Consider the following 22,681-nt stretch of genomic DNA (forward strand, 5'->3'; position numbering starts at 1 on the left):
ACCAACCGACCCTATGAACAACATTTTCACACCATTCATAGCAGGGACTGGCTGCATCAGGAATGGTATTACTAAAATGATCAGTAGACTTCAGTGAATATTTTGGACAGGTTTCTCCTAATGGAATGTTCTCTCTTCTGTGAGAGTATATTTTAATGCATTATGGATAATAATGGAAAATATGGCATTCATTTGATGTATATAATAGAAGCTTGTGCATTGTAGAGTTTGGAAATTTTGGCAGAAAGTGGGATTTTGAAATGGAAAAATTGGTGTATTTAAATATTTTTGGTAGTTTAAAATGTAGCTCTCAAATTACATTTCTGAAGGAATGACACCTACCAGACAAAACACTATTGTAACATGAGAAAAAAACATTCCCAATCTACATTTGCACATGGGATCCATATCACTTTTAGCATGGACTGTGCAAAATCAGCATTGTTTATGGTCATTCTCTGCAACACAAAAATAATGTCCAATTCTTCATCACAACTAAGCTTGTTTTTCACTACTCTCCGAAGTTTGGTGTAGCCTGTTATTACCACAATATCACTTGGATTTGAATAGAACTGCAGATGTTTTATAGTTCTTACAAGATTTACATGAACAGTCATCTCTGCAAAATCTGCAGGATCAAACTCTTGCAGCTTGGTAGAATTCACGAGCAGGATCACCACTTCTTAAAGTTTTTTTTTTTTCAATTAATCCATCACTACTGATCTACATTTAGGGCAGTCGCCCAGGTGGCAGATTTGCTATCTGTTGTTTTCCTAGCCTTTTCTTAAATGATTGCAAAGAAATTAGAAATTCATTGAACATCACCCTTGTTAAGTTATTCCAATCCCTATTTCCCCTTCTTATAAATGAATATTTGCCCCAATCTGTCCTCTTGAATTCCAGCTTTATCTTCATATTGTGAACTTTCCTACTTTTAAAGACACTACTCAAACTAATTTGTCTACTGATGTCATTCAACGCCATTCTCCACTGACAGCTTGGAACATACCACTTATAATACCAATATAATTGGTCCGTTATTGGACGTTATAAATTATATTGGTATTATAAATTTACTCATTCGGAACAAATATTTCAGGTTCCCTATGGGAATCAACTTCCTTATCACATACCACTGTCCGGCTCCGTAGTATCACAGTTAGTGTTATTAGCTACTTTCCTTGGGGGCCTGGGTTCGATTCCCGGTATTGCCAGGAATTTAAGAACGGCAGGAGGGCTGGTATGTGGTTAACATGGCACATGCAGTTCACCTCCATTGGGGGTGTGTCCGAAAAGAGCTGCACCACCTCGGGATGAGGACACGAGTTAACTTTATCGCATACCACTTAGTCGAGCAGCTCGTCTCCTTTCTCCTAAGTCTTCCCAGTCCAAACTTTGAAATATTTTTGTAATGCTACTCTTTTGTCAGAAATTGCCCAGAACAAATCAACCTGGTTTTCTTTGGATTTTTTCCACTTCTTGAATCAAGTAATCCTGGTGAGGGTCCCATACACTGGAACCATACTCTAGTTGGGGTCTTACCAGAGACTTATATACTCTCTCTTTTACACCCTTACTACAACCTCTAAATATCCTCAACCATGTGCAGAGATCTGTACCCTTTATGTACTATCATATTTATGTGATTACCCCAATAAATATCTTTCCTTATATTAACACCTAGGTACTTACAATGATCCCCACAAGGAACTTTCATCCCATCAATGCAGTCATTAAAACTGAGAGGACTTTTCCTATTTGCAAAACTCACAACCTGACTTTTAACCCCGTTTATAATCATACATCATTGCCTACTGTCCATCTCACAACATTATCAAGGTCATTTTGCAGTTGTTCACAATCTTTTAACTTATTTATTACTCTGTACAGAATATCATCATCTGCAAAAAGCCTTATATCTAATTCCACTTCTTTACTCATATCATTTATATATAAGAGAAAACATAAAGGACCAATAATACTGCCTAGATGAACACCCCTCTTAATTAATACAGGGTCAGATAAAGCTTCGCCTACTCCAATTCTCTGAGTACTATTTTCTAGAAAGCCACCCATTCAGTCACTCTCTTGTCTAGTCCAATTGCACTCACTTCTGTTTAGTAGTCCCCCATGATCTACCCTATCAAATGCCTCAGCTCCCCCATCTTTGGCAACTATGCTGCCCAAGTAAGTGAAGCTATCCATATCCTCGATAAATTCACTACTGAAGATAAAACGGATCAAGACTCCGGCGATAGTGTGCTCTGGAGATACCATTGCGAGCCTCCTATGGAGGATATACAGTGACGGTGCACTAGGGGAAGCATGTGCCTCCACTTATATAAATGCCTGCCTTTGGCCTATAAAAAAAATAAGGTTAAAGGTTAAATTATGGTTTCCTTCCAGAAACCGTATTTTTTGATATCCTCAAGGTGCTTATTTTGTCGATGCGCTAGCGATTCGGACAAATGCCTGCCTGTTCTTATTGGAGCCTCAAGTTGACTTACTCTTTAATTCTGTTGAGCAGAATCCTGGTGAAGACTTTGCTGGGGATTGAGAGAAGCCTAATTCCAATTGTTACGATTCGACATATTCCCCTTTTTTAGCAACTTCACCAACAACCCACATCTCAAGTCTGTTGGCATTTCACCAGTAACCCATACCTTCTCGCAAAGACACCGCAATATATTGGCGGTGGTGTCCATATCAATCTTCATGACTTCTGATGGAATGTTGTCATCTCCTGGTGCCTTAACAATATGCAACTCTCTCAATGCCTTCTTGATTTCCTCTACTGTTGGAATGCAGGTTTTAATCCTTGGGTCAGACTGAATCTCTTCTTCTTCCCCCACAATTGACTGGTCTTCCATGGAGCAGTTTAGAACTGCAGAAAAATACTCCTGCCATCGCTTCAGTTGATCCTCAGGGTTAGTTAAAAGGGTTCCATCTTTGTTCCGACTAGATGGTTTTTCTGCATCTGCTTCCTTGCCAGAACTCTGGTGATGGTGAAGAGTTCTTTGAGATTTCCCTTCTTGGCTACCTTTTCTGCCTGTCGAGACAAGTCATCTGTCCTGTTCTTTTGATCCCTTCTCATACTTCTATTTACTTCCCCATCCTTTGCAGCATATTTTGATTGCAGTTCTGCCTTTCTTGCGTTCCTTGCCTCTTTACCTCTCTCTAATGATTTCCCATGTCTGTTCAGTCATCCAATCTTCTTTCCTTCTATCCTTAAAACTCAGGATATTTCCATTTACTTCCGTAAAGACAGATTTAATCTTCACCCATTTTTCCTCAACAGATTTATCCTCCACCTCAGTGAGTGCTTGAAATCTATTTACTTCTATCCTGAAGACTTCCTTCACCTTTCTGTCATCCTTTAGCTTTCCAACATCATACCACTTCCTTGTCTGTTCTGTCCTCCTTTTCTGTGCCTGGATTTTGATTCTAAAGGTAACCACATAAACTACTGAAGTCTGCACCTCTATTACTCCTCACATCCAATAGTAAACCGCTTCCACCTTCGTCCAATTGCCACATGATCTATCTGATTCTCTGTCGTATGAACCAGAGATATCCCGGTCACTTTATGGCAATCTTTATGTGGAAATACCATACCACTAACAACCAAAGTCCACAAAGAGCTGTCCATTCTCATTTCCATTCTCCTAGGCCATCCCTTCCCATGATGTGCTCAAGTCCTTCACTATCCTGGCCCACTTTTGCATTCAAATCTTCTCCAACTATAATTATATCCTTCCTCTTCTGTTTCTTAATCGTGTTATTTAGCTGTCTCAGTGGGTGCATAGCACACTATCATCACAACATTCTAATAGCGGTCTTGAAACATGCCACAATTATCCTTGCCGACAGTGGATACCACTCCATAAGGCTCCTCTTAGCCTCCTTGTCCATCAATATACCCACACCTTCACAACTCACTCTATCGCCTTCAGGTCTTCCAGAATATATAAATGTAGCTCCATCATTGAGGTTAATTCTCCAAACTTGCTCCATCTTACCTCACTTAATTCTAAGATATTCAGGCCATAACTCTTCATACATGCCACTGCCTGTCGTAGTCTTCCACTTTCTCACATGGAGTTCTCACATTCCTTAATCCAATTTTTGTTACCTTTTCCAAGACAAAAGTTGTCACCTTTGAATCAGTCCAGTTTCTCTTTGTTAATGTTTCTGTAATGGCTTAATTTAAGGTTGTGCGAGTTATTAGCCAACAGCACCCAAGCCAGCTAAAGCCTCCAAGCATGCTGTTTTCTGTTGGGGTTGTCTCCCTTAGCCTTTGAAGATCCTCTTCACTACAAGGCAGTGGTTTTCCTCTTCATTTAACCTCAATGGAGAGAGTTGCCTCCTCTGTCAACTTTGTCGTACCAAAGGTCTCCTTCTCCACCTCAGTTGCCATTAAGGATGTCACCAGAGCCCCGTTAGCCATTACTTTTCAGGGTTCCTGTAAGCCCTTTACAGCTACAGTAGCAGTCCCGGGGCACATAGGGTCCCCACCGTACTTCACACTTACAGGCTATCCCCTACTTCATACCACTGCCCATCCCCCACGAAGTAATAAAGGAGCGTATATTAAAAATATTAAACTTGAAAACAGAGGATATTATGATTGACAATTCATAATAACTTACCATGTGAAAATGTGTTTAGTATTAAGACATATTACCACAAGTGTTTTTCATATTGTAACACCACACTTTAATGTATATTTTCCTCAGAATACACCATCTATTTTAGGTAGTATTTGTTTTCAATAATTTTATGGAATGTCTTTGAACAATGTGACTCTGAACGAGTTGAGGATGACCCTATAAGTGTCGAAACATGCACTACTCCATAATGTAAAGTGTTTATCCCAATGATGTTTCGAAAGGTGAATGAAATAAATTCTTCTTTTAGAAGCATACGATTTGAAAATCAATATGGAAACATCATGAGATTTACTATGTGTAATTCAAGTCATAACTTGTTAATTTTTTACCACTACATGCATCGAGATTCACGACAAATAACCAATTAGCATTTGCTCCAACATTATTCCTAGGTGCTTGTACAATCCACTGTCTTGAGATTCAAGCCACTGATCCTTTACATCACTGATTTCATTGTGATATAGAGTAATGGTGCAAGCTACAGGCCTGAAATTTGCGACAATATGATCCTCTTCCCAAGTTCTACTACTTGTATTAATTTGGTGCATCAGTTATCTTCCAACCTGTACGTTTAACAGATATTTGGAGCTTCACTCTGTGTCACTAACAATGGTTTAAGCAAGACTTTTATCAAGGAATCACCATGAACAGCATTCTGATAAGAGACAGAGGTTAGTAATCTTCTCCTACCCCCTGGTCCAGGTTGCAGAATCTACCTGACAAGGATAGAAACAGAACCAAGAAATTCTAGTCGTCAGAGCCTAGGAATTTATCCATCAGTTAGGGAAAGTTTGGATATGAAAACAAAATTCATATACAGTACAATTAAGCAACAATCTTTAAGTAATTAGACAAGAAGTTTAGTTTCTACACAATACTGTAAAATAACCTGAAATTGAAAACACAGTAACAGTGAGTGTCAACAAAATCTACAGTCCAAATAAATCAATAACAATACTTAATAAGCAACAAAAAATAGCCATTAAATATCAGATTTACAAAATAAGTCTATAATAATATTAGAAAAAGTGTGAGAAAAGGAATAAAAATGAAGTTTACCATAGGATCATCATCATCAGGACACAGAAGTTCAACTTTTGGAGTAAGAATGTAAATTGCATCTAGGTCTTGATACGAGTCCGAATCCTGCTCAGCAAAGGCATCAGGCTCTCGATTATCATCATCACCATCATCATCAACATGAGCATCATCATAATGTAAGCCCTGAAAACAAAGACTTGATACAGCAACAACTATCATCACATAATCCTTCATGTGATGTGATCTAGAAATTACTGTGTTTTCCAATCACACACATTCAACTAAAGTATGCCCTTTCAATTTGTACATCTATCTCCAGTTAGTAATCATGCTTACTGTGTAGTATGTTTTCTGATAATAGCTAGTTAGATACTATAACTGATCAAACTCTGTCTTATCTGGCTTTGACAATCTGATAATGACGTTATAAATGACAGTATTATAAGCATTCCTTAAGCTGCCAATCTAGGAGATGAATGGCAGGAAAGTGTCAACTATACAGTCATTTGGTGAATTAATTTCAGTGGGCTAGACAAGACATGTAATAGCATTACCTAGCTCACCGAGTAATGCAAAGGGAAACAAGCTCATTCTGAACACATTCGTTATTGGTCCTATAGATTCTTGTGTCACCAAGGAGTTGAACTTACAATTATATAAAATCTGCTGGAGCTCTACAATTATTATTGTTGTTTGAGTCATAAGTCCTTAGACTGGTTTGATGCATCTCTCCATGCCACCCTATCCTGTGCTAACCTTTTCATATCTATGTAAGTGCTGCATCATACATCTCCTCTAATATACCCATCATATTCATACCTTGGCCTACCCCTACAGTTCTTACTGTCTACACTTCCCTCAAAAACCAACTGCACAAGTCCTGGGTGTCTTAAGATGTGCCCTATCATCCCATCCCTTCTTCTCATCAAATTTAGCCAAATCGATCTCCTTACATCAATTTGATTCAGTATCTCTTCATTCGTGATTCGATCTATCCATCTCGCCTTCAGCATTCTTCTATAACACCACATTTCAAAAGCTTCTTTCTTTCTGAGCTAGTTATCGTCCATGTTTCACTTCCATACAATGCCACACTCCAGAAGAAAGTCTTCGAAAACATCTAATTCCCATATCAATGTTCGAAGTGAGCAAATTTATTTTCTTAGGAAAGGCCCTCCTCGCTTGTGCTAGTCTGCATTTTATGTCCTTACTTATGCCATCATTAGTTATTTTACTACCCAAGTAACAAAACTCATCTCCTTCCTTTAAGACTTCATTTTCTAATCTAATGTTTTCTGCATCACCTGACTTCATTCGACTGCACTCCATTACTTTCGTTTTGGACTTTTCATCTAGTACTCCTTACCCAAGAATCTGTCCATACCATTCAGCAATTTCTCCAGATCTTCTGCAGCCTTGGATAAAATAACAATATTATCAGCAAATCTCAGGGTTTTGATTTCCTCTCCTTGGATCGTGATTCCCTTCCCACATTTGGCTTTGATTTCTTTTACTGCCTGTTCTATTTATACACTAAAAAGGAGGGGCAAAAAACTGCAACCCTGCCTCACTATTTTCTGGATTGCTGCTTCTTTCTCAAAGCCCTTGATTATTATCACTGCAGACTGATTTTTATACAGATTGTAGACAATTCCTCATTCTCTGTATACGATCTCGATCACCTTCAGAATCTCAAATAGCTTGGTCCAATCAAGATTATCAATTGCCTTTTCTAGATCTACAAACACCATGTACGTGGGCTTGTCTTTCTTTATTCGATCCGTTAAGATCAGACGTAAAGTCAGGATTGCTTCACGTGTCTCTACATACCCTTATTTTATCTGCCATCATAAACTATTATATTTTTACTTATAATATTCCCTTCTCCTGAAGCCAAACTGATCTTCTTCCAACTCAATGTCAACTTGTCTTTCCATTCTTCTGTAAATAATACGTGTTAAAATTTTGCAGGCATAAGATACTAAACTAATAGTGCGATAGTTTTCACACTTGTCAGCACCAGCTTTCTTCGGAATAGGTATAACGACATTCTGCCAAAAATCGGATGGCACTTCTCCTGTCTCATACATCTTACACACTAAATGGAATAACCTCGCCATGCTGGTTTTTCCCAACGCAGTCAGTAATTCAGAGGGAATGTTATCAATTCCAGCTGCCTTGTTCCTATTTAGGTCTCTTAAAACTCTGTCAAATTCTGACCCAAAACTGGGTCTCCCATTTCATCAGCATCAACAGCCTCTTGTTCCAGAGCCATATCATCTACGTCATTACCTTGATACAACTGTTGGATACATTCCTGCCATCTTTCTGCCTTGTCTTTTTTCTCTCGAAGTGGTTTCCCATCTGAGCTCTTAATATTCATACACCTAAATGTTCTTTCTCCAAAGGTTTCCTTGATTTTCCTGTATGCAACATCTACCTTTCCTATGACCATACAACCTTCAACATCCTTGCACTTCTCCTTTAGCCATTCTTCCTTAGCTGTCCTGCAATTTCTATCCATTTCATTCTTTAATTGCCTTATTCTTTTCTGCCCTCTTCATATTCTGCATTCTTGTACTTTCATGGTTCATCAATCAGGTCCACTAAATCCTGAGTTATCCACTGATTCTAGGTTGATCTTTCTTCCTAGCATTTCTTCAGCAGCCCTAAAGACCTCATTCTTCACGACTGTCCATTCTTCCTCTATTGTGTTTCCTTCAGCCTTTTCACTTAGTCCTTTGCAACATGTTCCTTGAAACAGTTCCTTACACTATTTTCTTTCAACCTGTCTAGAGCCCATCTTCTTGCATTCCTTTCTTTCTTTCTTTCTTCAATTTCTTCAACTTCAGATGGCATTTCATGGCTAACAAGTTGTGGTCAGTGTCCACGTCTGCTCCTGGGAAAGTTTTGCAATCCAACACCTGGTTTCTGAATCTCTGCCTTCTCATAATGAAGTCTATTTGATACCCTCCAGTGTCTCCAGGTCTCATCCATGTACACAGACATCATTTGTGGTGTTTGAACCAAGTATTACCAAGGACTAAATTATGATCGGTGCAGAATTGAACAAGCCAACTTCCTCTTTCATTCCTTTGTCCCAATCCGAATTCTCCTACTGTATTATTTTCTCTTCCTTGGGCTACCACTGCATTCCAGTCTCCCATCACAATTAAATTCTCGTCACCTTTTAGGTATTGTATTAAATCTTCTATCTCTTCATATATTCTTTGGATTTCTTCATCATCTGCTGTTGGCATTGCGCCGTTCCTGCGTCCAGAGCGGGTTGCGAAGAAATCCAGACTAGCTCATTACCAATTAATTTCCAATTTCTATTTCATTCTGTAGTTGTGGATTCGCAGAGATTATTAGACAGTTGTATTCGACGGCTGATTTCTTTTCAATAAAGTCGATGGACGTCTCCACCGCGCTGATCAATCAATCTCACATAGTATAATTTGCATAACAAGGTTCTGTAGTAAAGGAATAAGCTTACTGATAATTGCATATTTGAGCGAAGGAATATCATCTGGAAGGATTAAATCAGTTTTTGAATCACATTTAGCAGACAACTTATGAATATGGAAAGGAATTTTCAAAACTAATGCAGGTCCTGTAATTTTGTTGCTCATGATTTGAGGTGTACCTTCTACGTCTTTATTTTCAGGAGTTGCTGAGACCCTGTATGTATTTTATGTAGTGGATTTTTTATTGTTTACATTTGCATTATAGGGTTTGAAATGACACTGATATGCTTATATTTATATATGTCCATTGTTGATGTCTTGGAATGGCCACCGCCATTTGTTAAAATTTTTATTGGGAAAATTTTCTTGCAAAATAAGTTTTATTTTCATTATTTTTATATATAATTATACATCGTCTTGATGTGACATTGACACAAAGGAATCTATTTTCTTTTGAGGAAAATAAAGGATACTTAATGTGCTAATTCATGCGAGAGAGAGAATAAATTACGAGCCACAAAATATTACGAATAACGTTTAAAATAACATACATATTTTTCTGGTATTTTGATAACTGATACGATGATATAATTGATGCAGGAAATTACCAGTTTCCTTTTAATAAGATTTTTTAATGAGGAATCAATCAATCAATACTGATCTGCATTTAGGGCAGTCGCCCAGGTGGCAGATTCCCTATCTGTTGCTTTCCTAGCCTTTTCCTAAATGATTTCAAAGAAATTGGAAATTTATTGAACATCTCCCTTGGTAAGTTATTCCAATCCCTAACTCCCCTTCCTATAAATGAATATTTGCCCCAGTTTGTCCTCTTGAATTCCAACTTTATCTTCATAATGTATGTATTCAATCGGTCTGATGTTTCATAGTCTAAGAAGTGTAGTCAAATGTTGCTGTAGGCCAACTGTACTGTTAAATCTTTTAGTTGAAAAATAAAACCATAGCCCACCCACGTATTCTTATCTTTTGAAATGCAATAAATGAGAGAAGCATCTTGCTTAATATCTCTACACCTGTGTTATCATTCAGTATTTGGTATGGACCTAGCCTACATTAATACTATTTAAAAAAAAAAAAGAGATTTCATGGTATCTAATGCTTATTCAGATAGGGACAACTTTGTCAGGATGCTTAGACATCAGTCGTACTTAACCATGATAGAAACCTACTCCTTCTAGGATTAGATTAGATTAGAGTGTCAGCTCAAGAAGAAAAGAAGAGAAAATTCCACCACACCCAATTATTTATTGACAAGCTTTACATTTGGAATTAGAAACTAGGATCCCATTTGCAGGTAGCATTTTCATTTCCACTGAGTAGTCGAGGGTTTTATTAATGCATGTGTATGGCCGGATTAAAAATAATGTCTCTATGTACGGTTAAAGTATATTATAATCAAATTACATAAGCAAATATGAATCTCAACTAATACTCACCTGATAATCCTGTGAAAAACCATGAATATTATAAAAAAAGTAAAAAATGGGATTTAAATGTTGGTTTAGTCAAAGTTAGGCAAAGAGCTTAAGGATGTAGAGCATGCTGGGAGAAATACTTTAAGGTAAGGTCTAAATGTTAATTCTCAAATATCTTCATTAATATTGGTTCTACTGATAAATGCTAGGTATGATCATAAGTATAAAGATTGGAACTTTCCACCTAATCAATACTATAATATATTATAAGGTATTTCAAACATTTTTACATTGCAGTTTGGTTTCAACCCTATGAGTGGGTCATCTTCAGCTGCTGAAGAACCTTGATCTTATTAAACATAACATATAGTATTAAAACACTACTTGTACTATTTTAAATGACTAATTCTAAATTACACTGATGCGTTGTAGATAGATAGATAATGCTTTTATTGGTGGCGAAGTTAGGGCTCAAGGCCCTCTCTTACACTTAACCACTAGATGAGTATACATAACTTATAATTTCGAATACAAATAAAACAAATAATACTAATAGCAATAATAATAATAATAATAATAATAATAATAATAATAATAATAATAATAATAATAATAATAATAATACCGGCTGGTACACCTCTACGCCGCACATTTGAATTTTCCACCTGAAAGTACTCCTCTACAGGAGAAACTGTGAACTTAAAACTGGATCTACTTAAACTTTGCTCTGAAGATGTCACTGTGCTAATTTCATCGTGTTTTTGTTTACTATTTATCAAGAAGTTTGGACATTGTCTCATAGATGTCTCTACAAAAAAACTATGATCATGCACCCTGGTGCGAAGTGAAGGAACTTTCTTGAAGATATTTTTTACTCATAAGTTTTCTGATTACTAAATTTCGTTCTTTCATTTGTGGGTTGGCAATATTAATCTTTTCTTTCTGCCAGTTTTGAAGTTAGCCAATCAATCATTTCTGTAATTAATTTTTGACCAATCGTGTCTTTCTTCTTCTTCGATTTGGTATGTAACTGTGTACTCTAGCCAATAAACGCCTGGGGGTATGTCTTAATTATTCATGAAAGGTCTCGAACCTTCCCCGAGGGTATAAACTCTGCTGATTTTCTTGTCTCTCGGCCACATCATCAACAGTTAGCTTAGTGTATGGACGTGTAGCAGGAGGCGGGAAGCGCCTCTTTCTCCAGACAGCAGTTCTTCAGTAAGGTAATAACCGCTTAACATCTTTATTTCTTGCTAGCTCAGCAGTTTAACCTGCGGGGAAGGTCCAAAACCTTTACCATGTAACCTATCTCTTAAACATGTAAAATTTTGTAAGAACTTCACATATCTTTAACTGTAAATCGGGGATAGAGAGTGCTTTATCCTCTCGAGCTCCCCTTCTTTTTTGATCTGAGGTGACTACGTTTTCGTAACTGTTTTTCTACTCTTCCTTAATGTGTTAAATATATTCTGTATACGAGTCACCTCCATAGCTTGGGAATAGCCCCTGTTTCATCGGCCTAGTGCCTCTTAGGTTTTAAGAAGTTTCATGTAGGAGTGCAAATTCACGCCTCCATTCATTTTGCATTTTGGGCCATTAATTTATCCTGTTATTTTTCTACTAAGGCCCAGTAGGTTGGGTACAAGATACCCCTGTTTCTTTGCAAGTGTGCCTTGAGGGGCAGTTAATGGTAAAGTTTGTTGTGGCCTTTGATAGGCTCAGAAAATTGAGAGCGGGTCAGCTCTTTTATCTGTGGTAAAAGCGCCTCAGAGAGGCTTGATGTTCGAAGGTGGGAGCATGTGCTCCATGTTATTAGGGGTTTTTCTGCCTTTTGGTAAATATGTGGTTGTGAGCGGAGAGCTCAGAAATTGTAAACTTGGGGCTTGAAGCCCACCTTGTTAAATTGTCTCTAATCTTGGCTTTTCCTGGTCTTGTACCTGAGTGTCGGTTACTTGTTGACTTGTTCTTACTTGTTAAGTTTTCAAATTCTATGTGAAAATTGTTAAGCTTTGCTATTTTCAAAAATATAACCTTTAATGAAATTTTAATTCATATCTCAGCCTTGCAGTTAGACCCATTCACCCCCACACCTTCTTTCACCTCTGCTGTTCCACAGATACCTCAGAATAATAATAATAATAATAATAATAATAATAATAATAATAATAATAATAATGAAAGAATCCTTAATTTTAAAGTACACAAAATAACATACACTTAAATTATGTAACTGCAGTAATCCATTCATTCATGTCATTCATTCCTTCATTCAGTCAACAATTATCCAGCAAGTCAACGGGATCTACCCAGCAAATGCTCCCGGCAAGCAACTTTAAACTTGCGATGAGAAGGATTTTCTCTAATGTTTGCAGGTAGCGAATTCCATGACCTAGACACAGAGATTATGAATGAGCGGTTGTACACAGCAGTGTGGTTTACGGGTATGGCAAGAAAGGAGCCAGATCTTGTATTGTGATCATGACAGGACGAGAGGTAAGAAAAAGCGATTTTCAAGGTAAGATGAAAAGAAACGAAGTGATACACTATTAAAATTTAGCTCTCGCAGTTTCTGCAGTAGTAACTGAGGATTAACAGTGTCGAAGACACTACTGAGATCTAATAATGTCAGTATAGTCACGTCCCATTGGTCCATTCCACGTCTGATATCATCTGTCACTCATAGTAAAGCTGTCGCAGTGCTATGTCCTTTCCTGAAGCCGGATTGAAAGGGATTAAGGAGAGAATGCTTGGTAAGGTATTCAGTAATTTGTGTATGAACTAGACGTTCAAGCACCTTGGATAAGGGTGGTAGAATGGATACTGGACGATAATCTGAAGGAGAATCTAACTTGGAGCTCTTTGGGATGGGTCTAATTAGTGCATCTTTCCAAACGTCTGGGAAAACTCCGTTTGTCAGGCAGTAGTTAAATATATGAGTTAGTATTGGCAGAACAGCTCCTAATATATCCTTAATAAGCGATATAGGAATGTCATCATTACCTGTGGCATTAGACGTTATAGCATATATCACACGTTTAACTTCATTCGAGCTGACATTTCTAAAAGAGAATTTCTCATACACAGACTGCTCTTGTAACAAGGGTAGTGAATTTTCTGGGAAGGAGGTAGAGGCTATTCTTGGCAGTGCGAAATGATCATTTAAAACCTCTAGCGATATGCTTGGTACATGTTGCTCTACGGCTTTACCTATACCTAACGTGCGTAATTTACTCCATTTTTGTCTCGGGCTGTTATTGTTCATAGTTCCTGAAAGTATTTATATTTAGCATTCCTAATTAACTGTTTGGTTCTGTTTCTCAGAATTTTGTATCGCTGGAAATCATGTGTGTCATGCGTCTGTCTGTATTGCCTGTAGAGTTTGTCACGACTGGCCATAGCAGACCTTACCTCGGCCGTTAACCACGCGGAAGAATGGCGGGTATTTCTTACCAGTTTCTTCGGTGCGTGCTTGTCAAATATTTCCAGTACCAGTAAACTGAATTTGTTTACTTTAGAGTTAATGTTCTGAAAATTACGTATACTATCCCAAGGCAGGTTATATGCACCTTAGCGTAGTTTATTCCGGTCCATATGTCGTAAGTCCCGTATTGTAATGTAGCGTGGTTCATACTTAGGTATTCATGTAGAATAACACACGTACAATAGGTCATGTGAAGAGATGCCAGGAGCAGGGATCTGTCCATGCTTGATTACTTTATTTGTCACAAGAAGATCAATTAAGGTATGACTTGTGCGGTGAGAGTAATGAACATGATTAGTAGCGTAGAGGGGTAAAATTGTCATGTTTGTAGCGAGAAATAAATTCAGTAGATTGTTCGCGTCACTAGTCTGCTTCAAAAGGTCAGTGTTAAAGTTGCCCATGATTATAATGTCATCATATGCCGAGATAAGATTTGCTAATGTCTCTTCAAAATCATCAGTATGTCTTATTTTAGGCGGCTTGTACACAATCCCTATTTATATCTTTTTACGGCAGTCTAATTCTACAAACATAAATTCCGGTCGCAGTGTAAGTCGTGGGTCAGAAGTAGAAATTATCTTACATTTTAGGTCATTTCTGTAATAAAGTAAAAGTCCACCGCCTATTTTGTCAATGCGGTCATGGCGTAATATTGAGTATCTGTCAAGGTTATCTGTCGATGACGGCATGTCTTTACGAATCCAGCTTTCACTGATTCCAATAATATGTATATTGTTCACTTCAAAAATAGCCTGAACCTCTTCCAGATGAGCTAATAATGACTGGCCATTTAGGTGACAACAATGTAACGATCCCGGGTGGCTACTGAGCTGCCCTTGCAACACAAGTCCTATTGAAGGTGGGAGGGACGAAAGGGAAGGGGAGGGTGAGGGCTGTGGAGAGGAATGCAGGACAATAGTATTATCATTGTACTGGTCAACAATCATATGAAAATAAGCAGTATGAAAAACAAAAATTAAGTACGATGTAAAATAAGCTTACCCCAGCAACCTGGTAAGCAGATCCACTGACTTTCACAAGCACACGCTTACACACACACAAATATAAATTAATTACCGGTACTACACACACAATTTCTTTCTCTTAATTTCACGAGTTCATCCTACTCCCTGCAATGTTTTTTAACTGTGCCATTGTGGATATTTGAGATTTAGTTCCATCTTCTCTTAATACACATATGCGTCCATCTTGAGTCCAGCATTTCTGCAGTCCCCATAAATCCCTTGCCTGATTAAGGATATGTTTTCTCGCACTTGCGAAGGACTCAGTTAGCATGAGCCCACTGCCCTTCAAAGCTCGCTTCGCACGCCACACTCGATCACGATCATGGTATTGTAAGAACTTTATAATGACAGGCCGATTTCCCTGTGAGACCACTTCAGCAGATGTTCTGTTTCAGCGGCCTAGCCTGTGGCAGTGATCCACATCAAGAACTGAAAGTTCTGCCGAAAGTTTATTTTTCAGTGTGTCCAGCATTTTAATGTAGACGTTCTCAGATGGCTGTTCCGGGACACCATGCAATAAAAGGCAGTTCCGGTGACTGTACTGCTCGGCCTCGTCCAATGCGTCGTCTTGTTTCTGGAGCCGATCTTCAAGAGCCTTCAACTCCCCTTTAAGCTTGGAGATGTCTTCGCTGGCCTGTTTCTTGAATTCTTAGAACTTAGCACCAAGCGCTTGGAGCACGTTCAGTAGGTTGGCGGCACTGACTGCTGAGTCTAGGCGAGCTTGAAAGTCTTTCATGCTATCTTCAAAAGCCGATATCTTCTTAGCTACTTCCTTTACAGACATGATGATTACTTTTTAAAGAAGAAGACACTTAAATATATAACTTTTTAAACATGGATTAGCACTTTCAGCTGATTAACTTGCAATTCAAACAGGGTATAGCAAGAGCAACTTTACTCTACCGTTTCACTCGACGCCATCTTAAATGCAGTATTAGAATATGCTTGGAAGAGAAATTTAAAAGTCTAGAACAATTTTTCAGACTTTTAAATTTCTCTGCTGGCCCCGTGGTGTAGGGGTAGCGTGCCTGCCTCTTACCCGGAGGCCCCAGGTTCAATTCCCAGCCAGGTCAGGGATATTTACCTGGACCTGAGGGCTGGTTCGAGGTCCGCTCAACCTACGTGATTAGAATTGAGGAGCTATCTGACGGTGAGATAGCGGCCCCTGTCTAGAAAGCCAAGAATAACGGCTGAGAGGATTCGTTGTTCTGATCACATGACACCTCGTAATCTGCAGGCCTTCGTGCTGAGCAGCGGTCGCTTGGTAGGCCAAGGCCCTACAAGGGCTGTAGTGCCATGTTTTTTTTTTTTTTAATTTCTCTTCCAACCGGTACTGCATTGTAAAAATGTTTTAAGTACCTTATAATAAATTATAGTATTGATTAGGTGGAGAGTTCTATTCTTTATACTTGTGATCACTGGAATTATCAATACAGAAAATGAAGTTAATAGGTTATGAAATGCTAGGTAACAGTGGCAAGCATTTGCACAGTTTCAATTTAGAGGTTCACAGACAGCACCACCATGTGAATTGAAGCATATGATGACATTCTTAGATGATACATCTCTGAAAGACAGTACATTTCAATATAGATTTTAACTATGTTATAAAAATTGTAACATTTGTTCTTTTTAAATAATATAATTTTGTCGTTCAACTTCTGTAAGAAAAGCATTTTAAAGACTTCACTCAGCATAAAATACTAGTAAAGAAGAGAAGAGGTTATTTCTAGAACTTCATTCTTTCTTTCTACTTTTACTTCTCAAATTAAAGAAAATGATCTTTAATATTTTTATTTCTAAACCCTCCTGTAGCACTGGCCAGTTATGAAATCAGTGAACTTGATAAATATTGTAAATATACTGGTAGTCCACATTTATATCATATATATTACTTAAAAACTCTTCAAATTAAACTCATGAATCATCCAATACAAAATTATTAAGGTCTGCAATTAAACACGCACATCTACACTGCATTATTTTTTTTACACGTTGTAAATATAGTGTAGCATTTTATTTGGTAGTACGTTTTCTCACTTTTGACATCCAAATTTTTCAGTCCTTCAAAAACGTACTAACAAGGCTGTATATTCCTCAACTAGTATAGAAAGTTCACCGGACAAAAAATGAGTCACCCCTGAAGAATGCAAGCATCATTTAATACCATGTAACTCCACCTCTGGACTTTACAGCCACCTGGATTCGGTTAGGTTGTGCAGGTAAATCACATCCAGGTTAACTCATTGTATAATGTAACTATTTAAAATAGTTTATTTGAATCTGCCTTGATCAATACACTCATTAAATGAAAGAAAAACTATTTATTAAACCAAACATGTTTCGGGAAATCTCAACCATTCCCTTCCTCAGTGGTCAGATCAAAGAACAAAACATTATCACACAATCTTTTGTTTTACAATTTAAAGAAGTATTGTCCTAATACATCATATCAAAGAGTAAAAAGAAATATTATAAAAATGATCAATACATAAAATTTTGGTTGAACTGAATGAGAATACTATATACATTTAGGATCTTCAAGTTTTTCTTCTTTTCTTCTTTTTGCTCCTTAAATGATCATATGCTAGTCTGTACAGTGGGTTATCTTCTGCATTTCTCATTTAAATTTGATTCAAATTTATTTTTTTGTGTAAGGTAAATTTCTAAATTTTCCAAAACATTCATTAATTTTCCCTTTTTGGCCGAATGTAATAATTTCATGTCATTGGAAATGTCTGTAAATTTATGATTCATTTCAATCATATGTTCTCCCATTGCCAAATATCTTTTATGTTTAACTGCATTAACATGTTCTTTGTATCTTATAGCCAAACTTCTACCAGACTGTCCTATGTATCCTTGTTTACATGTTTGGCAAGTTAATTTGTAAATTCCTGATTTATTAAATATACATTTATTCTCTCTCTTTTCTGAATTGAAAATTATCTTATTAGTATTATTATCCGTTTTATATGTGACATTGATGTTATGTTCTTTTTCCTGAAAATTTTAGCCAGTTGATAAGAATGCTTATTTTGAAAAGTTAGAACTGCAAATTTCTTTTTCTCTTTTCGCTCTTTAATTAAAGTTGTTTTTGGTTCATTTTTCACTTTATTTATCATTCTATTAATAAATATATTGGAATATCCATTGCTATGGGTGATTTGATGGATTATATTTATCTCTCTATTATGATTCTTCTTAGACATAGGCATGTTCATAGCTCTATTAATTAAACTGTAAAATGTTGCCATTTTATGTTGACCAGGATGATTGGAGTCATTTCTTATAATAGTATCTGTTTGAGTAGCTTTTCTGAAAATTTGAAAATCAAAAATGACCAGAATTTCTAGTAACTGTTAAATCTAAATACTTTAAAGTCCTATCATTTTCAGATTCCATCGTAAAATGCAATTTTTTATCCAAAGTATTTAAATACTCTAATATATTGTTTATCCAAAGTATTTTGATTCTTCGTCACCATTTATATGGAGTTCATGCCATTTAACATGGTTAATTGTAACCTATCATTTTTTTAAACATTAATCTTTTTTATCTTCCCTCAAAATTGTTATTGTGTATTATTCTGTGTCTTATGGCAAATCTAGGGTGTCCTGGATCAGACTAAATAAATAAATAAATAAATAAATAAATAAATAAATAAATAAATAAATAAATACCATCAGGTTTAACCTTTTGTTCATCGATAATACCAAATATATCATCAACGTATCTCAACCATGTAATCAATCCATCTATTTTATCCACTATTTTATTATATTCATTGTAATCCATGAATATGTTAGATAAAATACCTGAAGCCGGCGAACCCATTGCTAGGCCTTTAGACTGGTTAACTCATTCGCTGATGACCTGATCATGCTATTGCACCAAATTGCGGGGATGCTGATGGTGTTTTACCCACTGTTCCAACATGTCCCACGAATTTTCAATGGGGTTCAAGTCAAGTGATTTTGCAGGACAATCGAGGTGTAATAGGGTGAGGGAGTGTTCATGAAACCAGTCACATATGCGTCCAGCCCAATGAACTTTGCAGTTGTCATCTTGAAAAATCGGGGTATCAATTGTATATACATCGTGCACATGTTGACTGAAAGGCAACACCTGATCATCCAGAATGTTAAAATAAACATGCTGGTTCATGTTAACGGTCATGTCAGTGAGCGGGCCCAATCCATGATACGAAAAAACACCCCAAAACATCACAGACCCACCTTCAGCATGAACCTAACATTGCACACATCCGGGATGAAATGCTTCATTTGGCCTTTGGTGAACTTGACGACATGCATCATTGGAATGCAGGCAAAAACGTGATTCCTCAGGCCACATCACGTTCCGCCAGTCAGTTACTGTCCACTTTCAATTATTTCTAGCCCACTGAAGATGCACAGCTTTATGTGCCTGTGTGAGCAATAGCCTCTAGCGAGGTGACTGACTCCAAATGTCCACTGCATGCAATTGCTGTTGCAATGATCTCTTGCCAACAGGTTGGAATGAACCTTCAGTCACTGACTGCTGCAATTTTTCTCAGGTTTGGAAGCAGTTTTGATTCATAAGCCATGAAACGCGTCTCCAGTCCCTCTCAGATCTTTTTCCAACCACAATTCGGACATCGTGTTTCGTGGTGGCGTGTAGTACACCACTGCTTGCAGATACACTGAACAGTCCGCTGCGAAAAACCAACAAATCCAGCAACTTCACGCCTCCGTATGGCCATGGGCACAGCCAAACAAAACTGTCCCATTTTACCACTCGGTCACATCCTTATATCTACCCATATTTATTTATTTATTTATTTATTTATTGGTTATAGAATGTCCCAGTGAGCTGTTTGAAACATTCATGTCTCACTGATCGCTACTGCCTTATGCTCACATAGAGGCAGTCTGTGTCTAGTTGAGCACGTGACTCGTTTGCTGCACCATCTGTACAGGCTTAACAATCCATCTGTGTGTAGGCAGTAGGGTGACTAATTTTTTATCTGGTGAGCTTATAATTAATATGCACCGAACTCCAGCATCGTAATATAGAGATACTTACTTCAGATGAAGGCTCTTCAGATCCATCCACAAATTCTAGCTCGACCTTGGTGACATGATTTTGCTCCATACTAGTAAAAAATAATATAGGTCATAAAATTTAATGCACAATTTTTAGATACTGGTATTAGTAACATAGTTTTAAAAAAGAGGCCACAGTCATTGTTACAGAAAGAATGGATGATTTTTTCAAGGTAAAAAATATGCACCTTACCTATATATAACAAGAGTTTTGTCTGTACTTTGGTCAGAAGTTTAAAAACTTGGTATTTGTTTGCCACTAATGTCCAGAATAAGAAGGAAAAGCAATTTTTAAATGTCCATAATGTATGTACGTGTATCAAAAGTATACAGCTCAATCAAATTTAATGAAAATCAGTATTTAAGGCCAGGAGAGAAGATATTACAATCTAAACAATAAATAATTTTATTCATGCTGGGTCAAATACTTCTAAGGGAAGGTCAAAATATTAATTCTTAAATATCAACATTAATACTGGTTCTAGTGATAAATGCTAGGTAACAATGGTGAGCAATGTGGGTAGTCTAGGTATTCGGCACCTACCTAGTAAAGGAATAAATTGAACTTAATTAAATTTGTATGTAAAGTAATATTACTTACTAAATTCCTCAAACATATTTTTATCAGTTTCAATGGATGTTGATATTTTAATGTGTTTTGTTTTGGCTAGTGCTATATGCTGATTTCGCATGGGTGTTTTCAACAGCGTGGTCTGCAGAATAGGCAGCTGGTGTCGTCATCCATACAGTCCCTCCTGCTCGTCTATGAAGCTGTGAGTTGTGCTGCTTCCTCTTTGGTACTGTGTGTGGTGCATATGGGCCCCGAAACAAGCATAGTGTTCTCCTTCATAGCCAGTACATTACATAGGCTGGCGTATGCACTGTGATTTATGTATGTACCAGCTTGCCATGAAATACTGGAAGTGCTTTTGGTGGCAAAGTGACTGTGATATGCACAACGTTTTTATAAACAGCTGTTTGCAAACTGGTATATTTTCAAATCGATCACTTTTCAAGCATGGCATGAAATATTTAGGCATTACCTTATTTCTGCAATAATCACTATTTCCGCTTCTTGATCTGTTATGTTGTGGGGTAGAAACTGTAACATGTCTTAATATGAAATTGTGTTGAGATTGTCTGTCTGGATTGGCATAACATTTCTGAAGCATGCGCCTTACATCCTGGTAGTGCGACTTCATTGCATCGAAAAGCTTCCACGAATTTGTGTTGACACTGTAGGATGCTGATTAGTTTATTAATAATATCACCCATTCAATACATCAAAATTTTTAACATAAGAATGTCAGACATGTTTTGCCTTTCACAGAAGGCATCATCAGTCACTGTTGTACCTACTCAAGGTTAAATCAGGTACCTGTTTTATATTTAAATTATATATAATTTCGAAGAATTAATATTAACATATTTTCAGTAGGAGCAAGGCATATAACAGTGTCCATCAGCAGAGGTCCGACATTTGATATGTTAGGAAATGTAATTACAAAGATTTATATTAACATATTTACATGGGAGCAGTCACAGAAAAAAGAATACAAATGTCCGGCACCAATGCGTATAACTATATTTCTGCCATTGGCTGATGATCACCAGTTGTGACAAGGTAAGTACACAGTGTCTAGCAGCAGTGGTCTGACTTCCGAATTCAAATATTACATTATTTGGAATGCTAGGAAAAACATTCCAGCACTTTGAGAGATACCAAATAAGGCCCCATTCAGGAGCATAGTCGTGAACTGAAAAAGCTATCTGGCTGAAGTCCCAGGTTCGAGAATTTAGCTCTCAATAAGCAAATGGTGAATTTAACTGGTGTAAAAGGAAACTTGATTGGAGTATCTTAAATTGTTCAGGCTTAATTTAGTTGTAGTTAATAAGAAAGGTCAAATAAGTACATAGGCGGATTGTGAATGACAACAAAGGCAGCCGTTATTTGTTGATAATAGTTGTATCTTGAGAACTTGTTGTGGGGTTTAGAATCACTCGCCTAAATGTGAGTTTTATGTATTACATTTTTTAGAAATGAAAATGAAAACCTACAACCTGTTTTCCAGTTATTGACCAGGTCAGGAATGGAATGAATGAAGCCCCCCATCTTGCGGTGAGGATAGGAATAGTACCGGCTGCCGAAGCCTGTCGCACTCCTCTGGGGCAATGATTAATGACTGACAGATGAAATGAAATGATAATGGAGAGTGTTGCTGGAATGAAAGATGACAGGGAAAACTGGAGTACCCTGAGAAAATCCTGTCCCGCCTCCTCTTTGTCCAGCACAAATCTCACATGGAGTGACCAGAATTTGAACCACAAAACCCAGTGGTGAGAGGCCAACGTGCTGCCACTTGAGCCATGGAGGCCACATTTTTTAGAATGCTATGTAAAATATTCAAGCGTGAGAAAGATTGTTATAGGACAAAACGAGTTTTGCACCAGTTTGCTTAAGATGGAGAAAACGGAAT

The 22,681-nt window shown here is 37.3% G+C and overlaps 1 protein-coding gene across 1 annotated transcript in view; it reads right to left on the reverse strand.

Annotated features, from left to right (window-relative positions):
- Positions 1–22,681, reverse strand: part of LOC136874303 (gastrula zinc finger protein XlCGF7.1) — a 47,806-nt gene that overhangs the window by 22,254 nt on the left and 2,871 nt on the right. The window contains exons 2-3 of the mRNA XM_067147945.2: positions 20,185–20,254; positions 5,730–5,894 (exon numbers count right to left, since the gene is read on the reverse strand). Of these exons, the coding sequence (XP_067004046.2) occupies positions 5,730–5,894; positions 20,185–20,253 (234 nt within the window). The 5' untranslated portion in view covers position 20,254. The remainder of the gene's footprint in view (positions 1–5,729; positions 5,895–20,184; positions 20,255–22,681) is intronic.

The sequence above is a fragment of the Anabrus simplex genome, chromosome 5 (genome assembly GCF_040414725.1).
Source record: "Anabrus simplex isolate iqAnaSimp1 chromosome 5, ASM4041472v1, whole genome shotgun sequence".
NCBI lineage: Eukaryota > Metazoa > Arthropoda > Insecta > Orthoptera > Tettigoniidae > Anabrus > Anabrus simplex.